Source organism: Martes martes (genome assembly GCF_963455335.1).
Source record: "Martes martes genome assembly, chromosome: 7".
NCBI classification, from domain to species: domain Eukaryota; kingdom Metazoa; phylum Chordata; class Mammalia; order Carnivora; family Mustelidae; genus Martes; species Martes martes.
In genome coordinates, this window is record NC_137894.1 from 143,934,175 (window position 1) to 143,954,181 (window position 20,007).

Consider the following 20,007-nt stretch of genomic DNA (forward strand, 5'->3'; position numbering starts at 1 on the left):
ATCTGTTTCGTGCGGACCATTGTCACAAGCGCAGCGGTCGCAGGCTCCCCGTGCCCGATGCCGCCCCCGCCCCGCCCCGCCTGTCCTGCCTCAGGCCAGCTCCATCCACCCTGGAGTCAGACCCAAACAGTGACCACGGTGGGGACACAGTGACCAGCAGATGTTGCCTGTCACGGGGAGAAGGGCGCCCCGACTCTCCAGGCTGCAGTGGTCTTTGAGGCTTATGGGCAGGGGTGATCACGTTTCTTTTCGTGCTGCAGGTTTGGGAAATCTGCCCTCATTTTTCATTTTCAGCCAGAGAGAAAATTTGGAAACTGCTGTTCTGCTTTCCCCAGAAGGCAGCCTCCACCCGGGGTCTCGGGGTCCCCACCAGCAGAGACCCGCTGGGACGTGCCTTCGTTTCTAGCCTTGGTTAAAGTCAGACTAGAACCCAAAACAAGCTGTTCTGTGCTCTGCCTCCTCCCTCAGATTCCCTCTGGGACGCGCATGGAACTCCCCTGCAGCTGACCCCTCTCCTGACCCCTGGCCAGCCCAGCGCCCCAGCTCTGTTCCCCAAGCCAGAGGCCAGGGCTGTCCCTGTCCCTCAGTCCGTGTCCAAGCAGACATTAAGTCTGGCTCAGATGCTGTGTCCGGTGTCTGGCCAGGGGCTCAAGGAAGGGCCTTCCAAACGGGGAGAGTGAGCGCTGACTGGCCCCCCCCGACTGCCCCCGCCAGAGCGCAGCCCGTCCGCTACGAAGTCGGGGTTCAGAGCCATCTCGGAGCTGGGGAAGGCAAGGAACCCACATGAGTTGAACTCAGTGCCCCCGGGGCAGAGCGGGAGGGGCGGGACCCCAGGGACCCCTCGTCCAGCTCTGGGTCCTCGCTGAGCACTCAGAATGGGCTGTAAGGAGGGAAGGCTGACAGGAAACCCCCAAGTAGAGCCAGCCTCTCTCAGAAGGGGGCTGGCGAAGTGAGAGGCCCCCCACTCTGCTCGGGGGCTCCTGCTGCCCGCTCTAGAGGCTCCACGGGGCAGCAAGGCCCTTGCCCTGGGCGCTCCAGGCCGAGGGCTGGTGCAGGGACCTAGAATGGGGGCAAAGGGAGCCTCCAGTGGCCTACAAACCTGGCGGCCAGGCTCTGCGGGGCGGGCTGATGTCCAGAGCCCGGCCGGTGCTCCCCCAGACGGGGAGGCCTCTGGGAGCAGCAGCGGGACCCAGCCCCAGCCCCACGGGCGGCGGCTACTTAGCGGACAGTGAGACAGTGCAGGGCCACAAAAACGCGAGAACCCCAGGAGCAGAGGCGGAGACGGCCCCAACGGTGCAGGTCCAAGACCGTGAAACGGCGCCGGTAGAGCTGGGGAGGGTCCGGCGGGAAAGCGGCGCACGCGTGCGAGACTCGGAAGTTACACCAAAGAACAGAACGGCAGCACCCGAAGTGGCCGCGCCGCCCCGACTGCGAGCCCTTCTAGAGAAGGGCCCGACGGCAGACCTGGCCGGCAGAGGAGCAGTCCGTGAGCCCGCGGGTCCACGGAAACCATCTGAGCAGGACGCAGACGGACAGACAGAGGCAGCAGACACAGGACAGAGTGCCCAGGACCCGGGGACAGCGCCAGGATCCGTGGGAAGAAGACCCGAGGAGCAGACCTGTGCCCTGACCCCGCGGGAGCCCGGCCTGGCGCGGACACGGGGCGCCCCACATGCCCGGCCGGTTCGGTTCAGACGCAGGGGCCGCCTGCGGGCAGTCTGGCCCCCTGGCGCCTGCAGGCCGGAGGCCTCGTCTGGTGCCCGGCCCTGCCCCGTCGGCAGCCCTGCGGGGAGGACGCGGAGAGGCTGAAGGGACGCAGGCGTCCGGGACACTTAGGAAGCGCGGCACCCACGCGGGGCACCCAGGAGTGAGAGCTGCGGCCTGCGCGGGGAACCAGGCGAGGGAAAGTCCAGGAGCAAGGCTGTCGTCCGCAGGGAAAAGACGTGCAGGTTCAGAGAAGGTAGAAGAGCGCAAGGGGGACGGCAGAAGCCCGCACGGGCGGCGGCCGAAGGCGGGAGCCAGGGCCCCGCGGATGCACGGGGTCCCAAGCCGGCCCACGGCCGCCCGCCCTCCCCATGTAAACGTCACCAGCCAGACCGAGATCCCGCCGCGTGTGGCTCCCCGCTGGCAAAGTCACAGGGAAAGACCGCTAGCGGGGACACGTATGACCGCGCGTCGGCCGGTGGGAAGGAATTAGTGTTCGTTTTCTAACCGCGACACGGGACTGCGGTCCTGAAGTTTCGTGTGTATGTACAGGTGAAATGTCTCCCCATCTCAGACCTGCTTTAAGCTTCTTTAAGGAAAAAACACTGCTTGCAACCGGCCACCACTGGTAACAAGCACAGAGGCCGGGGGCGACTCCCGGAATCCAGGAAAACCTTTCTCTGGGGCTGGAGTGCCCTCCCCGAGAGTCATCGTCCCCCAGCCTGGGCTGGCCTGTGGCAAAGGCACAAGCCCCACGGCTGGGGGGGGGGGCGGTGGGTAGGGTCTCAGCGGGGCCCTTCCCCATCATCAGAGCCCCTCAAAATGGGCCACCAGGTCTGTCTGCAAGGGTGACCTGGGGCTGAACCAGGGCTCTGAGCACCAAGCTCCCGGAGCAGGCGGCTTCCGAAACTCAGATGGCGGGGACCAGGTGCGAGGGGGGCGGCCCACGGGAGGGGGCGGGTGCCGGAGGGGACGCTGTGTCTCAGCAGCCTCTAGCTGCCGGCACAGTGCACCACCACGCAGGAGGCTCAGACCAGCTCCTTCCCACGGTGCTGGAGCCTGGGAGCCCCGTGGGCGTCTCCTGGTTCACTGTGCGCCTACAGGGCAGAGGGCAGCGGGGAAGCAAGCTGTCCCACCTCCTCTGACAGGGGCCCGAGCCCATCACGAGGACACCTCCCAGGGGCCCCCTCCTCACACCAGCACACCTGAAGTCAGGTTCCAGCATGTGGATTTGGGGGACATGAACAGCAGTCCAATAACACACAAGCAAACCCTAAAGCACCCCCAGGAAATCACCCTCTATGTGCCTCGTCCACCAGCCACACACACGTGCACGCACATGTGCACACACGCCAACCAAAGACTCCCGGGGAGCCTTCCCCATCCCGCTGCGTGGGCCCTGCTGCAGAGCCACAGGGCGGGGAGCTCACCTTCATCCCGGTCCTCACTGGGAGGCCTGGGCTTCGGGCCGGCCAGTGCTGGCTGAAGAACCGGGCCAGGCCCTGGCCTTGCCCCACCCCTGGCCCTGGGGCAGGCGGAGCCCGGGACGCAGGCAGAGGCACCCCCAGAACAAGGGTGCAACAGGGCACAGGGCATGGACCAGGTGCCCAGCAGTTGCTCGGGGCCACTGTGGACCCAGGCTCCCCTCCTTGGTTTGCCCTCCCCAGGAGGGGGCTGTCCTGCCTCTGCTGACCTAGTGCTGATGACGCTCTCAGGCCAGTAGCCTAGGAGGGAAAGCAAGATCCCGGCCAGGGACCTCCTGGAGGCTGGCTTCCAGGCCAGAGGCCCCACTGGGGCAGGGGTGGGAAGCACAGCCTGCCCTCTGCCCTGCTCCCAGCCCTGAGCCATCGCCATCCTATAGGTGAGACCACCATGGAGCAGCACCTCCTTGCGCCCAGCGCCTGGCCAGCGGCTGCGGCCTTCCTCAGACCCCGGCCCGGGCTGGGCTCAGCTCAGCGGCGCTCACATGCCCAGCAGGGGCCAGGAGGGCACGGGCGTGGGGACGGTGGCCTCCGTGTAGGCGCGGTGCTCGGACGACGAGGCCTGTGCAGGTAGAGGCCACACTGCTCTGTCGGGCACCGCCCCGGGCCCCACTCCCGCAGCAGGCGGCTCTTGCGCTCCCGTGCGGGGCGGGCCGGCAGCGCGTGTACATCTGGGGGCTTTTCCCCAAGAGACTGCAAACCTGCAAGTACAAAATCAGCCACAAAAGCAGAGCGGAACGAGAGCAGAGGCCGCGTCCGAGAACCGAGGGAGGCGGATGCCACGGGCTCCGGGACGGCCGCGCTCGGGGCCCAGACCGCTGCCCGCCGGCCGCTCCCCTGCGCAGAGCGCGGAGCCGCAGAGCGCCCCGCCCGAGGGGCAGCACCGGGAGGGCAGCGGCCCCGGCGGCGCCGACGCAGGCGCCCGGACGGCGCAGTCCGGCGCGGCCAGGTCAGAGCCATCCCCGGCCGCCGGCCCGCCGCCTCCGGCCCGCCCGAGGCCTCGCCCCGAGGTGTGCGGGGGCGTCGGGTCCGCCCGGCTCGGGCGGCGGCGGGCCCGCGTCCCAGGACGGAGCGCCCGGCACCGAGCGGGCAGCGGTCCGGAGCGGCGGCCCGGCCACCCGCCCCGTTCCCCGGCGGCCGCGAGCCCCGGACTGCGGCAGCACCACGGCCCAGCCCCGGGCGGCCTTCGCCCTGGAAACAAGCCGCCGCGGGGCACGCGCTTCTCCCGGGCACGAGGCCCGCGGGCCGCACGCGCGAGGAGCGGGGACCCGGGGCGGGGCGGGGCGGGGCGGGGCACGGAGAGTCTACTAGAGTGAACGAGGCCCCAAGTACAGAGGCCCCTCATTGGCCGGGCCGTTGCCAGGGCGGGAGGAAACCTTCCTTCCTCCCGCTGGGACGGTGACAGTGTCCACGGGCAGGGGATGTGTCCTCCCGTGGGTCTGCAGTGGTCGGCGAGGGGCGTGGCGTGAGCACTGGCCCCGCCGGCCTCCCGGCCCCGCCCCGGACGAGTCCTCCTCTCACTGGTTTGCGCACCGTCCAGGGCTCTGGCGTGCTGGAGCCCGTGGACCTACTCCCCACGAGAAAGGGCGCTCAGAACCTGAGGAGGCAGGCGGGGCGAGGCGCAGCCTGCCGCGGGCTCCTCCGAGGGCACCGTCCCTCCCTCCAGCCCGGGCCTGGGGCAGGGAGCGAGGGCTGAACGTCGAAGCCAGTGTGGCTGGCAAAATGCCCATCCGACACATGCAAGGGAAACGGAGAAGCCCGCCGCGCTGACCCGGGGAAACAGATGGGCTCGAGGGCCCCGCTGTAGCTGATGACGAACGCGTTTCCCTTTCGTTTGCTGGGTAATTTTTAATAAAGTCATGTGCACGTGGCCCATACGAGAGAAAGGTCTGACGCAGGAAAGGAAACAGGCCGTTTTGGCTAAGGGCTGGGTCAAGAAGCAAAAGCAGGAGGAGCTGGGCAGGGCTGGCGCAGAGCGTGCAGGCTTACTCATAAACCTGTGAAAAAAATCAAAAAGGTGTGGGTGTTCCCAGCATCCAGGGCAGGGCCCCGGGGAGCACGGTAGGTAGCCCAAAGCTCACTTCAGCGGCACTGCTCCGCCAACCCCACCGTCAACCACCCTCAGGATTGAGAAGGCGTATGGGACAAGTGTCCAGATTTAATCCTGGACTTAACCTCTCGGCTCTGTCCCAGCACCAGTGTCACAGGGCAAGTGTGGGCCTTCTCCAGTCCAGCCCTGTCCGCACACACCGGCACAGGGCAGCCTCCGAGCACGCCTGCCCAGTGGCCACGTTAAGCGTTGACCTTTTCACTAGAAAAATGGGTTTATTCAGTGATGACAGAATTGCAACGTGCTAGGGCACACCCACAGGCAAGTCCAACAAACACACGAGAGGAACATTCGTTACAGAGAAAGGAGGAAACGGGAAGGCCTGTTTGGGACGGAAGCCCACTGGAGAGAAGCGGGAGGCCTGGCTGATGAGGGCTTGTCTCGGGCTTGCAGTGATGGGGCCGGAACTTCCTGGTGGGAGACGCAATGTGCACCTTTTCTGGTGGGACCCGAAACTGAGCCTTTCCTGTTAAGGATTCTTCTGCTAGGTCTGTGACTGACAATCCTTGACGTCCAGTGGGACGGAGTGAGGGCCCCCAGTTCAGGCCTCCCCACTCCATTTTAGTGAGGTTTCCCTTGATTAATGTCCATACAAGCCGGGGGCCCTCTACAGCGGTGAGGGACACTGGAGGGCAGCGTCTTCCAGGGAGAGGCCCCTTGTGCTGGGAAAACTACACAAGAGGGGCCCCGAGAGTCAGATCCTCTGAAGGCACCGCCGGAGACACCTGGGGTGGCTGCGATCTTCCGATCTTCCGGTAGACAGGATCTGACCTTCACCTCCAACATATACATATAAATAGGCATAAATAAAACCTTCCAAAATCCCCACGTAACTAACCTTCCAAAATCCCCACGTAACTCTAACGAAGACAGGGCTGGCACAGCGGATCTGGTCATGACACTCAAGAAGAGAAGGTGGGGCCGTGCAAGGTGCCCTGACTGTCACAGGACAGAAGGTTCACACCAACGTCACGTGGAAATTCATGATCTAAGTACACCACATGCAGTGAAGCTTCCTGTAAAAAAAAGTCCTTATTTAAACCTTAAAAAAGAAATACACCAACTGCAACTGTTTAGGTTGTAAGTTTCTAATGTAGCAGCAGAAAATGTGTATAGAAAAAATAGACTTTTAAGAAAATAGCTGAAAAAATCTAAAAAGATAAAAGTATAAAAAGTTTAAAAAATATATCTTACAACAAAATATTGCCCAAAACATATAAAACTTAATTTAAAAAAGTTCACCTATCTAAAGTTAAACCAGGCTAGATACAGAGCCGGTGACTCAAGCCCTCCAGAGCGGCAGCAGGACAGAGGGGGCAGATGCCCAGGGCCAGCGGGAGGTCAGACTGGCCCGGACGACCAGCCTGAAGGAAAACTGCCCAGCCCCCTCGGGGAGAAAGGGGACAGGCCAACCGGATGCTGTTCTGGAACGTTCTCCTCATCACAGACAAGCCAGGCGCTGAGCCGGCAGATGCAGGGCAGCGAGCATCACAGGCCAAGCACTCCGGATGCCTTAGGAATCCATCCATGACGTGTCCCGACAGGGCACAGCTGCCCGCTCAGGTCTCCACCAGGATCTCCACGGCGTGGTCCAGCTCGCCCAGATCCGACCTGCAGCTGGAACCGGGAGGCGAGGTGGCGGCGGAGGCGAAGGCCTGGAGCCCGCTGCCGGGGCCCGACGGGGCGCTGCCCACCATCCCCGTCAGCACGGCGTCCAGGTCGTAGTAGGAGCTGTCCACATCTGCAAACAGCTCTTCCACGGAACCCGAGGTTTTGCTCTCCAGCGTTTCAAAGATCTGATCCAGGGACTTCTGAAAGCCCCCTCTGCTCTCTCGAGAGCCGTCCCCTTCCCAGAGGCTGCTCTGCGGGCTCCTCGGCGCCGGTGCCGCGGGCGCCACGGCCAGTCCCGGAACCAGGCCTGGTTGGCCGTCTCCCACGGCAGGGGCAGGGCGCTCTCCCTCCTGCTCCCGCACGGAGCGGCACAGGATGTCAGTGGAGACGAGGCGGTCCAGCGGCGCCCGCCCTGCTGCCTGCGGTGCCACCACGCGCCAGGTCCCATCCCGGGTCATCTCCTCCTGGATCTGCCGCACTGTGTTGGCTATGAGGACCGAGCGGCAGAGGTTGGGCTCCACCAGCATGTGGCACAACTGCAGTTTGACCAGGGACATGTCCAAGAGTGACTGGCGCTGTAGGCTGTAGGAGGGCGTGGCCTGGGCACCCGCCGGGCAGCCTTCCACATCCTCCGGGTCCTCGGCAGTTTTTCTCTTTAACCCTCGTGCAAACATCGTGCCCTGTGGAAAGCAAGGAGGATGCCATTTAGCACATTCCAGAGTCCCCAGAAGACCCTGTCCCGAGACTCAGTCTGCAACTGTCAAAGACGGGCTTGGGGGAGGGACAATCTGGTCCCAGGGGACATGGGGCCCCAGTTCTGGAGGGAGGGCTCTGATTCACAAGGGAGCTCTAAACCACCACACAACACCCCAACCCCTCCACCCCGTCTCCATCGGAAAAAAATAAATGGGCTACAAATACGGGAAATACACTCGTGATACACCCAAATTCTGGGCATTGGTGCCCATGAGGGAGGAGTGTGTGGGGGAAGCGGGACAGTTGCTGGCCTGCCTGCTGCCACCCACCTGTGCCCCAGCTGAGGATGGTGGGTCCCAGCCACAGGCAGGCCCTGTCCCCTCAGGGCTTCCACAGCCCTGCTGAAATGGGCCCCTTCAGTCCAGAGGACTCAAGCCTTCACAGCCCAGGGCCCTGGCAGCACCCTCAGCTAGAGAGCGCTGGGGGAGGAACGACGCCGGGGCTGATTCCCTGGACAACTGTGTCCGTCCTTCCTCCAAGTACAGCTGGAACTCGGCCTCACTGGACACAGGTGGGGCCTCCAAGGCCAGCCACCATTCCGGCCTGGAGGACCAGACACCTCGGGGCAGGTTAGGACGCACCTAAAGGCTCTGGGCGGGCACCGGTCTCATACCACAGAGCAGGCTCACCAGAACTCTGCTCTCAGAAGCCAAAATATGAGCAAACTGTTCTTCTGAACTGATTCTAGGTTGAGATCTCTGGAGAATCACAAAGCAGAGCAGGAAGGGTCTAGGGCCCCGACTTGGTATCTGCACCACCTGGCCAGGCACCCAGAGGGCTACAGAGCTGGCTCTCAGGGCACACCACCAGCAGCATGTGAGGACCACCCCTTCTAGAACAAAAGTAAGTCATATGCATCGCGTTTCTCTCTTCTCAAGTTCATAAAGTAGCTAAATGTTTTTATTTCAAGTAACTTTCTTTTAGAGATTTTACTTATTTGACACAGAGAGTTAGCACCAGCAGAGGCAGCAGCAGGCAGAGGGAGAAGCAGACTCCCCAACGAGCAGGGAGGCCGATGTGTGACCCCAACCCAGGACCCCGAGATCACGACCTGAGCCAAAGGCAGACGCTTCACTAACTGAGCTACCCAGGTGCCCTTATTTCAAATAATTAATCTGAGTTATTCATAAAGAGGGTTAGGTCTTTCAAATTTGCAAATTTTTAGATTCCCCCCTCCTTTTTTAGAAAAAGCAGTCCAGTGGCTCTCTGTGACCGTTGCAGGGGCTCCCAGAGAACGGGGGTGGGGGGTGCAGGGAGGGCGCCTGTGCTTTCCGCACTCAGGGCCCCAGAGTTCTGCACCCCTGCCAGGAGCCCCTCTGAGGACTCACTCCTGCCAGCCCCTGTCCCCAGGATATCCTTTTGATGTCATAGACCTCACCCCCATACATTTAACTTTTTAAGAAATTTTAAAAATTAAGGGACTTTGGGGGCATTTATCCTAAAGAAATGAAAGCCAACATTCATACCAAAGCCTGCACAAGAATGTTCACAGTTCTAACGACCTGGGGAAACAGCCCAGCACCAGGGAGTGAGTGTCCGACACACGTGGGGCACCAGCCGCACAATGCCACTCAGCGGGAGGGTAGCGTGCCCTAGAGACCCACACCTGGAGGGGTCTTAGAGGAATTATGCTGAGTGAGAAAGCCGATCTCAGCCGATCTTGTACCTGTTGCACAAGGTACACACTACGTTTCTGGAACGTTCTAAGATGACCTAAGGGGACATTGCTAGATCTGACGTGGGTGAGTGGGTCCACGAAGCTACGCATGTGCTGTGACGGCACAGAGCCCCGTATGCACACAGGGTCTCACTCAGCTGTGAGTCGCACAGAGGACGTGTGTGTCTGTGCATCTGACTCACAGGCCAACACCAGGGAGGCACCTGGACTTCCAGACGGTCTCCTTGCGGTGGCCTGTGCATCTGTGAAATCAGTGCCGGAGCTGACCCCCTCCCAGGCGACCTTCCCCAGAACAGCAAACAGGTCTGACTTCGCGACTCTGCAGCCCGAGACCACCGGCCGTTTCTCCCGGGACCTGCCACACACGCATCCACCATTACTGAATAAATAAATGAAAGGGTTTACCACCAAAATAGTGAAAAAGATTTCACTCGCTACTGGTAGAAAGGATTCAAGATTTTTGTTTTGGCTGCAAGTGCAACTTTTCCGGAAGGTTTTTTCTGTCCACGCTCGCGTAAAAGTCCCTTGCTGAGAACCGGTGGTTTACGAGGGTTTCTGTGAGATGACGTCAACCTGGAAGAGACCCCGTGCTGGGGGAAAGTCCGTCTCCAGGGCTCCTCCGTGGCAAGTCCCGTTGCTTCTTGGTCGTTTAGGATCTTTTTCCAACCAAATCTGAAGTTCCAACTCTGGGTGACCAGAGGCCAACCAAGCTCACTCAGACGGCATAAAGAAGCCCGAGCGGCCACCACAAGGTCGCAGAGCCGCCCCCCCGCGAGCCCCCCGCGACCCTCCCTGCGTGGCCAGGACGGTGGTCAGCAGCGCCGGAGCCACTGGGCGCAGCGAGACCGCCATCCCCGGGCCCGGGACGCTGCACCGAGCACGCAGCCCCCGGGGCCCCGCCGCCCCCTCCTCGGAAGGCCCAAGACCCGAGTCCGTGAGTGGCCGGTCCGTGGGGGCCTCCGGCAGCGACGCTGACTCAGGGCCAGCCACGGCCCGCGGAGCCCACGGCCGCGGCGGGACACACCGCGGCAGGACACGCGCAGGGAGGGCCGCCGCGAACGCCCGCCGCGAGGGCCCGAGCGTGCAGGGGACCGGCCAGCGCCCCCGCAGCCACCGGCCACGGCCCGTAACGGAGGCCTCGCCGAGACGGACAAGCTGCGGGGAGCCGGCGGCGCCCACTGCCCGCCACAGGCCCCGCGACCTCCCGCGGGACACCGACGCCCCCGCCCCCGCTCGCTGCGGCTGGGTCCGCCCACGGTCCGGCCGGTCCTGCTGCAGCGAGCACGTCCCGTCCCCCCGCGAATACGCTGCCGGCCACCTCGGCCGCCTCACCCGCCGACCGGCGCTCCGGGGCTAACGCGGCCACCGGCTGCGCGGCTCCGCCCGCGGCTCCGACCACGCCCCCGGTCCCGGCCGCGACGCAGAGGCGGAGCTTGGGGGGGGCGGGCAAGGGGCTTCCGTAAATGCAACGTCCATTGGACTAAACCAGGAGCTCAAAGTACAGAGGCTTCCCATTGGCTGAGCCGAGACTCCTCCCTCTGGCTGGGCCGGGCCGGCCTCTCATTGGCCGGGCTGTTGCCAGGGCAGGAGGAAACCTTCCTTCCTCCCGCTGGGACGGTGACAGTGTCCACCCGCAGGGGATGTGTCTCCCTGGTGGGTCTGCAGTGGTCGGCGAGGGCCGTGGTGTGGGCGCTGCCCCTGCCAGTCTCCTGACGCCGTTCCAAACGAGGAGTCCTTTTACTCATGTTTTACACCTGTTATTCCCAAATCCATTTTTGCGAGTAAAATAACTGACCTTCCCTGTTCAGGTTAACACAGAGCAGGAAGTCAGACTTCTACCCCCATGACAGCCCCAGAAGTCGATGACGTCTGTGACAGTCACCCCCAAGGGACAGGGCCTCAGTAACCAACGGCTACCCTAATATTGGTCCCCACTTCCTAGAAAAATCCAAACGTGCTGCCCAGAAAACCACCAGGGCTGCTCGATCCTCCAGCCCGCAGCCCCCACCGGGGGCCCTGGAAGCCGGTTCCAGTCGGCGGTGCTGCCACTCGCCTGTCCCCAGGTGTCATTCTGCAAGCCAGGAGGTGGCCCACTCTGTGGCTGCAGCTGCTTCCCATAAACAGCCTTTGCTCTTCTCCCGAGGCTGCTTTGTTTCCGCAGCTTCACGGTACATAACTGGGAAGAGCATCAGGAAGTGCAAGACAGAAATCGGCAGGGGCCCCCCGCAGAGGACCGGTGGTGACCAGGTTCTTCCTAGCATCTCCCTAAGCAGGCTCTTTCTTCTCTGTGCACGAGCGCTCGCTGCCAGCTCTGCTTGTCTCACCACACCTCCCAGGACACGCAAGAGCTGACCGTCACTCCCGACAGCCTCGCGGTGACCCTCAGCTATAAAGACACTACAAGGACTGAGCCTCATTCCGCGCACACACACCACTCACGATCTCCCCAGGTACAGTGAGGCTGGCTCCTGACCCTGCGGGCTGATACTGGCAGCACCTGACTCCTTTCTACCAGTTTCGACCAGGGCAGAGGCAGGAGCATCTGTAAGGCAGGTGAGACACAGCAAGCCGCTTTCTAGGAAGGCGCCATCAGCTCACCCTGCACCAGGTCTCTCTGTATGGATTTTTTCACATTTGCTGGGAAGTTCCCGTCCGCGTGAGCCACTACTCCAGTTCCCTGACAGGAACCTGTCTGACCACCCCAGATGTAAACATTATTTTCAGATTCAAAATAAGCAAGTCAAACAGGTAAACTGTGGTGTGTCTGACAGTGGAACACTAGCCAGCAACAAAATCCACACGGACAACACGGACTGAGTACGAAGCAAGAACGAAGAAACAGGTACCACAGGCCTCCATTTACATCCCCTGCTGGAAGAGGTGAAGCTAACCTAAGTCCTAAAATAGCAGAATGTCACCAGCAGAGGAGCAGGGTCGGCGAGAGCTCTCCAGGACGATGGAAATTCACCCATCCCGACAGGAGCACGGTGTTCACAGAGCCACCGGACTGCACCACTACCAAGTGCTCACTGCATCGTACGAGGTGATACCTTCATTTTAAAGAAAAATACATGAAGAAGTTGGTGTAGGGGGGAGGCTACCATACTAGTTTAGGTCTGAACCATTTTAGATATTGCCTCCCACACGCTGCCACGTGCTCGGATCTCATTCAGCACGCCAGGACAAGTATGCGCTCAAAGCCACTCTAATTATTCCCTTCAAATGTTCCTGAGCAACTGTTAATTTTTGCTGCACTTGGTACAAGAAAATGCTGGCACACTTAGGACCTGAGGAGGAGTAGCTCAAGGGCAGCACATCCAATGACACAAGCTGACGAGCTGTCACCAGAGCCACGTCGGGGTGATGGGTCAGGCTGAGGGAGGATCACCAGTGGCCGATGAGGATCACCCTCCTCAGACATTTGTGTTTGGGACAAAGTCAGCACAGAGTTCAGACGGTTCCGAAGGCAGCAGAAGTGGGCACACAGACCCCCCGAAGCACCGCTCCTTGGGCAGCCCAGGACAGTGGCCTGGGCGCTCAACCCTTCGAACACAGCACACAGGACCTCCCACTTCCCAGGCTGTCCTAACTGCAGAGCCTGACTCACCGCTCAGTTCTGGGTAAAGAAAGCGTCAGGCATGACACACCTCCGTCCGCTCCACAGCCAGAAGGGCTGAGCTCAGTCCCATCAGCTCCTCACGGGTCAAGGTACTTTGCTCAAAACCCCCCGATGTCAGTGGACAAGTAGGCCATGCAGTGTTCAGCCCTGGGTCAGAGGCCGGCAGCCTCCGGACCACCGGCTGCCCATACAGAGAAAAGTGGAGAAGACAGAAGGACTGAGGGTCCCACGTGGTGCGTGGAGCCAGGGAAGGGCACTGTGTCCCATCAGGGTGCCCCCAAAACAACGGGGACCCTGGCCTGGCGGACTCCCCGCAGTGCGCGGCAAGCGGCCTCTCCCTCTCCTGCAGCTGCTGTCACAGGCTCTGGCCGGCAGCCCCGACTCCAGCAGAAGAGCTTGAAGAGCGGGAGATGGACTCAGCTCTGAGCTGACCCGTCACCACGATCTTCGGCCGCCACCAAGCATGCTCGGGACAGGTTTTCAGGCAAATCAACGTGAACTCTCGGTTTCTGTCACACGCTCGGACCGTCTTTGAAATACCCCATCGAAGGAAAGCGGGAAGACAGAGCAAGGCTGCCGAAGTCCAGAGGAGGGCTGCTTCGGAGTCCACCGGGGCGGCCTCCTCTTCTGAAATTTTCCTTAAGCGATTACTAAAAAAGTAATTTTGAAAAAGCATTCCAGGTACTTTTGTTACGTGGAATGAAGTACACAAACTTTCTCTGCCTGGAAACCCCTTCCCTCAGGAAGCTGGAAAAAACCTCGTAGCCCTCTTTCCAAGATGAGACCCGGCATTCTTTCCAGAAGGAGGTCATCACGGACTTTTCATCCCGAGTTTGAGCCCCAGCTGTAAAACAGGGCAGAACTCGAAAACGAAGTTCTGCACCGGCCGCGTCTAAGACATTAAGCCTCATTTTGCAGAACTTCTCTTCTCCTCTTCCTCAAGAACAGTTAACGTCCGGTGCAGGCGACGCGAGGGCCGCCAGAGGGACCAGAGCTGGGACCCGCGCCACTTGGACCCGAGCGTCCCCCAGCAAGCTGGGGCCCGGGAGGCCTCTTCCCGGGGACCGTGTGGCTCGGAGAAGTATCCCAGCCTCTCCCCAGACGCCGGGGGCCAGCGGCCGGGAAGCCGGGCCTGGAGAGCCCGGGGGGCACCGCAGAGCGCCCGTAACCTTCCCCTCCGACGCGGCGGAAGCCCCGACACAAAGGGCCGGAGCCAGAGCGAACTCGGGCCCCCCGGGCGCCCGAGCAAGGTGCCCGGGGGGCCACCGCGGAAGGCGTCCGCTGCCGGCTACACCCCGCTTCGCCGAAGCGCCCGGGGCGCAGCCCGCGCCCGACGTCCGGAAGGCAGACCAGGTCCCCGCGGAAGGCAGGGAGGGCGCGGGGGGCAGTGCGGGGCCGTCCGGTCCGCGCCTCACATCCCGGCCGGCGGGGCCGGCGCCGACCCGGGCCGCAGGTGGGGGGGCCGCCCGCAGCCGCGGCCCCGCCCCAAGGAGCCCGCGGCGCGCAGGCAGCCCGGGGCCAGGCCCCGCTGTGCGCTTCCCTCGGCGCCCGGCAGCCCAAGTTCGCCCCGGCCGCCCGAGCACCCGCCGGGCCGGCCGCCCCGCGCCGCGCCCCTCCCCCAACGCGCCCCCGGCCCCCGGCCCCCGCGCGCCCAGGCCGGCCCCGCCGCACAAAGCCCGCCGCGCGCACCGGGGCGCTCACCTGGCCGCCGCCGCCGTCTGCGCCCGCGCCCGCCGCCGAGGGAGGGGCGGGGCCGCGCGGGGCGGGGCGGGGCGGGGCCGCTCCGCGCCCACAAAGGGTCGTCCTGGCGCCGGCCGCCCCGCCCGCCGATTGGCCGAGCGCGGGGGCGGGGCCTCCGGTTCAAACCGCGGGCGGGGCCTGGCGCGCGGTTCCCGCGCGGCCGCGTTGGCCGTTGGGGCCCGCGCCCTGGCTGCCCCGCCCCCTCCCGCTCCCAGGTCTCCGCGCGCGGCTGCAGCGCGCCTGCGCAGGGCCAGGGGGCGGGGCGGGGCGGGGCGGGAGAGGATCGGGCGGGGAGGAGAGAGCGCGGGGACCTCGCAGCCGTGCGCTGGAGGGAGGGGGAGGAAGGAAGGGGAGGGGAGGGGGATGAGAGGAGGGGAGTTGGGGGTGGGGGGCTGGTGGGCTGGAGGGGAGGGGAGGAGAGAGGGACCTTGGGGGGGTGGAAGTGAGCGCTGGGGGAGGGCAGTGGGGGGGGGATCGGACCGGTGGGCTGCAGGGGAGGGGAGGAGGGGCCCGCAGCTCCCGGACAGCCCGCGCTCGGGACAGGGGCGTCCCCGGCTTGCACGCAAGAGACGAAGCCACAGAAGTCCACACAAGTCTTTGTAGGACCGGTGGTTTGAGGGGGCGGGGGGCCGGGGGCGGGGGCGGGGGCCCGGGGGGCGGGGGCGGGGGGCGGCCGGCTCTCCCCCGGGCTGGAAGCGCGAGGCGGGGCTCCGTCCAGGGTCCTGGGATCACGACCCGAGCTGAAGGCAGACGCTCAAGCGGCCGAGCCCCCCGCCGCCGTGTCTCGTCGAACAGTTTCCGGTGGAAGGAGGTGGTCAGCACAATCCCGACTGGGTTCCCTGGGGCGGCGTGGCCCGAGCAAGTAGACCTGCGCCCCAGCCCCGTGGGAAGTGGCGTCAGGAGCCCTCGGGTGAGGCGGGCTACCCGCGCGGACGCCAACGGGAAGGGGCTGAAGACGAGGAGCCCTGGGCCGGGGGAAGGTGACGCGGTGGGAGGGGCGGGCAGGAGCCCACTGGACACTGGGCAGAGGAGCAGCCGGTGCCGAGCGGGGCTTGGAGAGCGGGCGGGGAACAGGTAGGGGTGGAGCGGGGACAAGTAGAAAGTCCCCCTTGGTCCTGCAGTGCTGGGCGTCGGGGCCGGCGCTCTGTTGATGAGGGAGCAGGAGGCCGGCTGAGGACAAAGCAAAAGCTGGCACCTGGCACCCCCTCTCCACCCGCTCCCCTCGGTCATGTGTGTGACATTCCTCAGGCACCCCTGACCGCCGTAGACGAGAAACAAATAGTTAACTTGCAGAGATCGCAATCCTGCAAGACAGGAATCTCCCAGCTACCGTGATGTTAAGGGCGTGCCGAAGGACAACACCGACCAAGCCTCCGGTGTCCCGCACCTCGTAGGCCCCTTTAGCATATGAAAGCTCCGTTGAAACCTCCCCTTTGTTCACCTTCCCCCAACCGCCGGGTACAGAACCTGCATCCCTCACAACCCGGGGCCGCAGCTCTTCTGCCCACGGGGCCTGTCCCCGTGCTTTCATAAACCACCATTTTGCACCAAGGATGTCTCAAGAATTCTTCCTTGGTCATCGGCTCCGGCCCTCAGCCCACCGAACCTCACCCAGGTTCTAGAACTTCATCACTGTGACTCGCACAAATGTCAATGTTTGGGCCACAGACGGTGGAAAAGCTGGGGGGACGGTCGTCCCTAGCCACACGCCACACAAAAGTCTTAGTGCGCAGACAGCCTGCGCGTGACGGCAAGATGAGCGCCCCGGTGGGAGCGGGACACAGGATACTCGGCGGGTTCAGAGCGAAAGGGAGAACAGGCCCTTTCCTGGAAGAAGGGCCTTCATTCCGGGGAGGAGGACCCTGTGTGTCCCAGCTGTGCAGGACGGGGCCTCCCGCTGTCGCACAGCCGGAGTCAGAAATACTGTGTGCGGTCAGCCTTCCGGAGCCGGAGCCGCCCGTCTCCTTCACCCAAAATGTCCAGAAAATGAAAAATCAAGGGCGCCTGGTGCATTGGGATCGAGCCTCGGATCAGGCTCCCTGCTCGGCAGGGAAGCCTGCTTCTCCCTCTCCCTCTGCCTGCTGCTCTGCCTACCTGTGCGCTCTCTCTCTATCTCCCTGTTAAATCAATAAATAAAATCTGAAATAAATAAATAAAAATAAGATCTTAAAAAAAAATTCTCCCGCTGCCCCTGCTTGTGTTCCCTCACTCTCTGTCTCTTGCACTCTGTCATATAAATAACTAATCTCTAAAAACAAAAAAGAAAGAAAAATTAACAGACATACCAGGACATGAAACCTAAAGAAGGGGAAAAAGCAAGCCCCCCCCCCAAAACAGCATACAGATAATGGGCTTATGAGTGATCCTGATATCGGAGTTTTTGGACTTTTAAAAACAGCATTTTATTCATGAAAGTTAATGACAAGGAGAACAGGAATGTATTAAAACGACTCATGGAGGAAATAGCATCGACCTTACACAAAGGTTTTCTGGCTAATAGAGAAGGAACTCTTCTCAACGAAGGGGACGGCATAACCCGTGATGACGGAGGAGTCCCAGGCCGCTGGCCCTTGCCGCCACCCTTGAAACTTCCAAACGGTCTCAGCAACTCAAAGTCCCACGAGGAGCAGAAAAGAAGGCACAACCAGGGCGGGTCGCTCCGGGACACAGAAGGCCGACATTCCAAACCAAACAAATGTTAGCGAAATGAAGGTAGAGCTGGAAATCCCCACAGGTGGGAAGAACCTCTCGATGACACACAACCCCCGTTCACGACAAAGTACTCGGCAAACTGAATGTGCGAGTGTAGGTTAGGGACGGCCCACGACACCCCCCCACCTCTGACACCCACTGCAAGTTTGGGGCCACCACGACCACCTTCGGTTCAATAATTCACTACAAAGACTCACTAAACTTGCCAAAACTCACTCGCAGTCGTGGTTTATAACTGCCAAAGTCCTGCAGGGGCAGGGTTCAGGCGACCCCCCGTTCCCCCTGCCCAAGGCTTCCACACCACACCACACCGACAGCAGTCACCACTGGCAGGCAGGACATCCCAGGGGGCTGGGGGTCCCTTGTCAGGTCCCGGGGGCAGAGACCAGACCACCTTGGGCAAAGTTCGAAGGGACTCCCCTCGCCTGAATGAAGCCTATTTACAAACCACCTACAGGTGACCCTGTGGTGCCGTAGCGAAACCATGAGCCACCTCCCATGACCAGGAATCAGGGGCAGGTTTCTACCCGCATCGAGCGGAGGTCTGGGAGGCAAGCAGGCAGAAGAATTAGAAGGTGCAAGGACCCGAAAGGAACTGGGATCGTCAGTCCCAGAAGATCAGTTTTGGGGTATAGAAAATCCAAAGAATCTTGTCTTAGCCAGCATGGTTGGTCACCCACAGATGGGTTGCCACATAGCAACGGGAGGGGGACACCTTCCATCCCTAGCAAATCTCCACATAAAGAGATCAAATGAATGAAAAATTAGTCATGACCATCAGATGATCCTATGTCCATACACAAGTAACAAGCCAGTATAGAATTTTAAAACCTGTTTTAATGATACTGCTTGCAAAGCGCCGAAGACGTCAGCACCAGCTGCACGTAGCTAGATGCACACGGGCTGTCCCGGGAAGAGCAGGAACCACCGCGGAGAGCAGTCGGGGACTAAGCTGGGGACATGGCAGGCCCCCGGCCGGAAGACCCCGCTGGAAGGACAGCGGTTCTCAAACTTACTTGTAGAGTCAGTGCGATCCCAGCCAAAACCCTAGCTTGTGTTCCTGGAGATTGACAAGTTCATTCTATAATCTGCAGGGAAAGGCCCTGGGCGGGGGGCGAGCGGACACGTCCTGAAGGGCATCCCAGCCCTTGAGCTGGGACAGCCTCCCTGGACAGCCGCAGGGCAGGAGTGCACATGGCCCAGCGGCCAGGGCTGTGCCCAGCAGAGGCACTGACATGTGTTCACAAAAACTCTGGCGCACGAATGTTGATAGAAAGGACCCTTGGGGCACCCAGGGGGCTCAGTGGGTGAAGCATCTGCCTTCTGCTCTGGTCACAATCCCGGGGTCCTGGGAATGAGCCCCACATCAGCGGGAATCCTGCCTCTCCCTCTCCTGCTCCCCCTGCTTGTGCTCTCTCTCCCTCTCTCTGTCAAATAAAATTTAAAAATCTTAAAAAAAAAAAAAAAAAGGCCTCCTCCATTATAGCCCGAAATGGACAAACGGAGAGCAGCCCCGTGCCCCCGCTGGAGAGCGAGCCGGGCCAGATGAGCACGCCCGGCGCCGGCGGAGAGCAGGCCGCAGCCGTGCACGGAGGAAGAAGCCCGTCCCACAGGTGTGAAGGTCTGAGCGGGGGGCGCCGACCTGTGCAAGGGGTACGGTGGGGTGGGGGTGGCCCAGCGAGATTTCTGGGACCCCATGACTGTGCATACTTGATCTCAGGGCAGGGGTTTCGCACTGGGAGCATTCTCTCTCTCGAAGGCGGCGTCCGCAGAAGGCTGACCCCCAGGCCCCCAGTCTCCAGCCATGCACAGTTGCAGACCCTCAGAATTACGGGCCACACGTGTGTATGACCCGGTCCAAGAGTCTAGTCTTTCCTGTAATAAGACCACACTGTGGCTGTCCGGCCTCCCAGCAGAGCCCCTTCCTCGGGGAGCACGTGCCCAGCCCCCTCCAAGCAGGAGGAGGGCAGCCACTGTCCCCGTGTGCTCCGCTGGGCTGACACCTGGGCTCTCCTGGGACCATGCCCTGGAGGTCCACCTGTCTGCCCCAGTCTCATGGGTAGAGGTGAGGTCGTGGGCCCAGGCCCAGGCCCAGAGGAGACTCCGAGGCCATGGGCCAGGTGACCCTGTCCCAGAGATGCTCCAGGCCTGCCTGCTGGCAGGGACCCTTCCAGACCCCAGCCCTGAGACCCTGCCACCCTTCCTGGCATCTCCTGTCATTCCTGGAGGGGATCCCCCTGGGCAGGGGACACGTTTGCTGCCAAAGAAAATAGGTCAGAGGGCCTATGACCTCTCGGCCTATGACCTCACTCATCCAGAGTCCTCCCCGAGTCCTTCGGGTGTGGCCGGAGTCGGAACTGCGCTCTGACGAGCGGCCTCCTCCTTGTTGTGAGCATCCCTGTGTGCCTCGTTTGGGGGAGCTCTCCCCACGACACACCCTTAGGTACCCAGAATCCCGGAAGGTTCCCCATTGGACTCTGTTGTCTACAAAAACCCAAAATGACGCAAAGAGGAGCTTTCCTCTACCTCGTCTGGCATTTGCACGGCAGAGCTCCTGCCACAACGGCCAGAAGCGGCCTCCGCTCGCCGCTGCATC

General features: G+C 62.2%; 1 protein-coding gene across 3 annotated transcripts; it reads right to left on the reverse strand.

The window, feature by feature from the left end:
- Positions 1–5,021: 5,021 nt before the first annotated feature.
- Positions 5,022–14,697, reverse strand: CDCA4 (cell division cycle associated 4). 3 transcript variants are annotated; one of them, XM_080809214.1, is made up of 2 exons: positions 14,661–14,697; positions 5,022–7,586 (listed from the first exon to the last, which is right to left on the reverse strand). In XM_080809214.1, exon 2 carries the CDS (start codon positions 7,578–7,580, stop codon positions 6,855–6,857), a length of 726 nt encoding a protein of 241 aa, XP_080665340.1. In that variant the 5' UTR covers positions 7,581–7,586; positions 14,661–14,697; the 3' UTR covers positions 5,022–6,854. The 3 variants fall into 3 exon arrangements, with proteins under 3 accessions (XP_080665340.1, XP_080665342.1, XP_080665341.1); XM_080809216.1 differs by lacking the exon at positions 14,661–14,697 and adding an exon at positions 8,292–8,458 and having other exon boundaries at positions 6,363–7,586; XM_080809215.1 differs by lacking the exon at positions 14,661–14,697 and adding an exon at positions 12,948–13,310 and having other exon boundaries at positions 6,371–7,586.
- Positions 14,698–20,007: the final 5,310 nt, after the last annotated feature.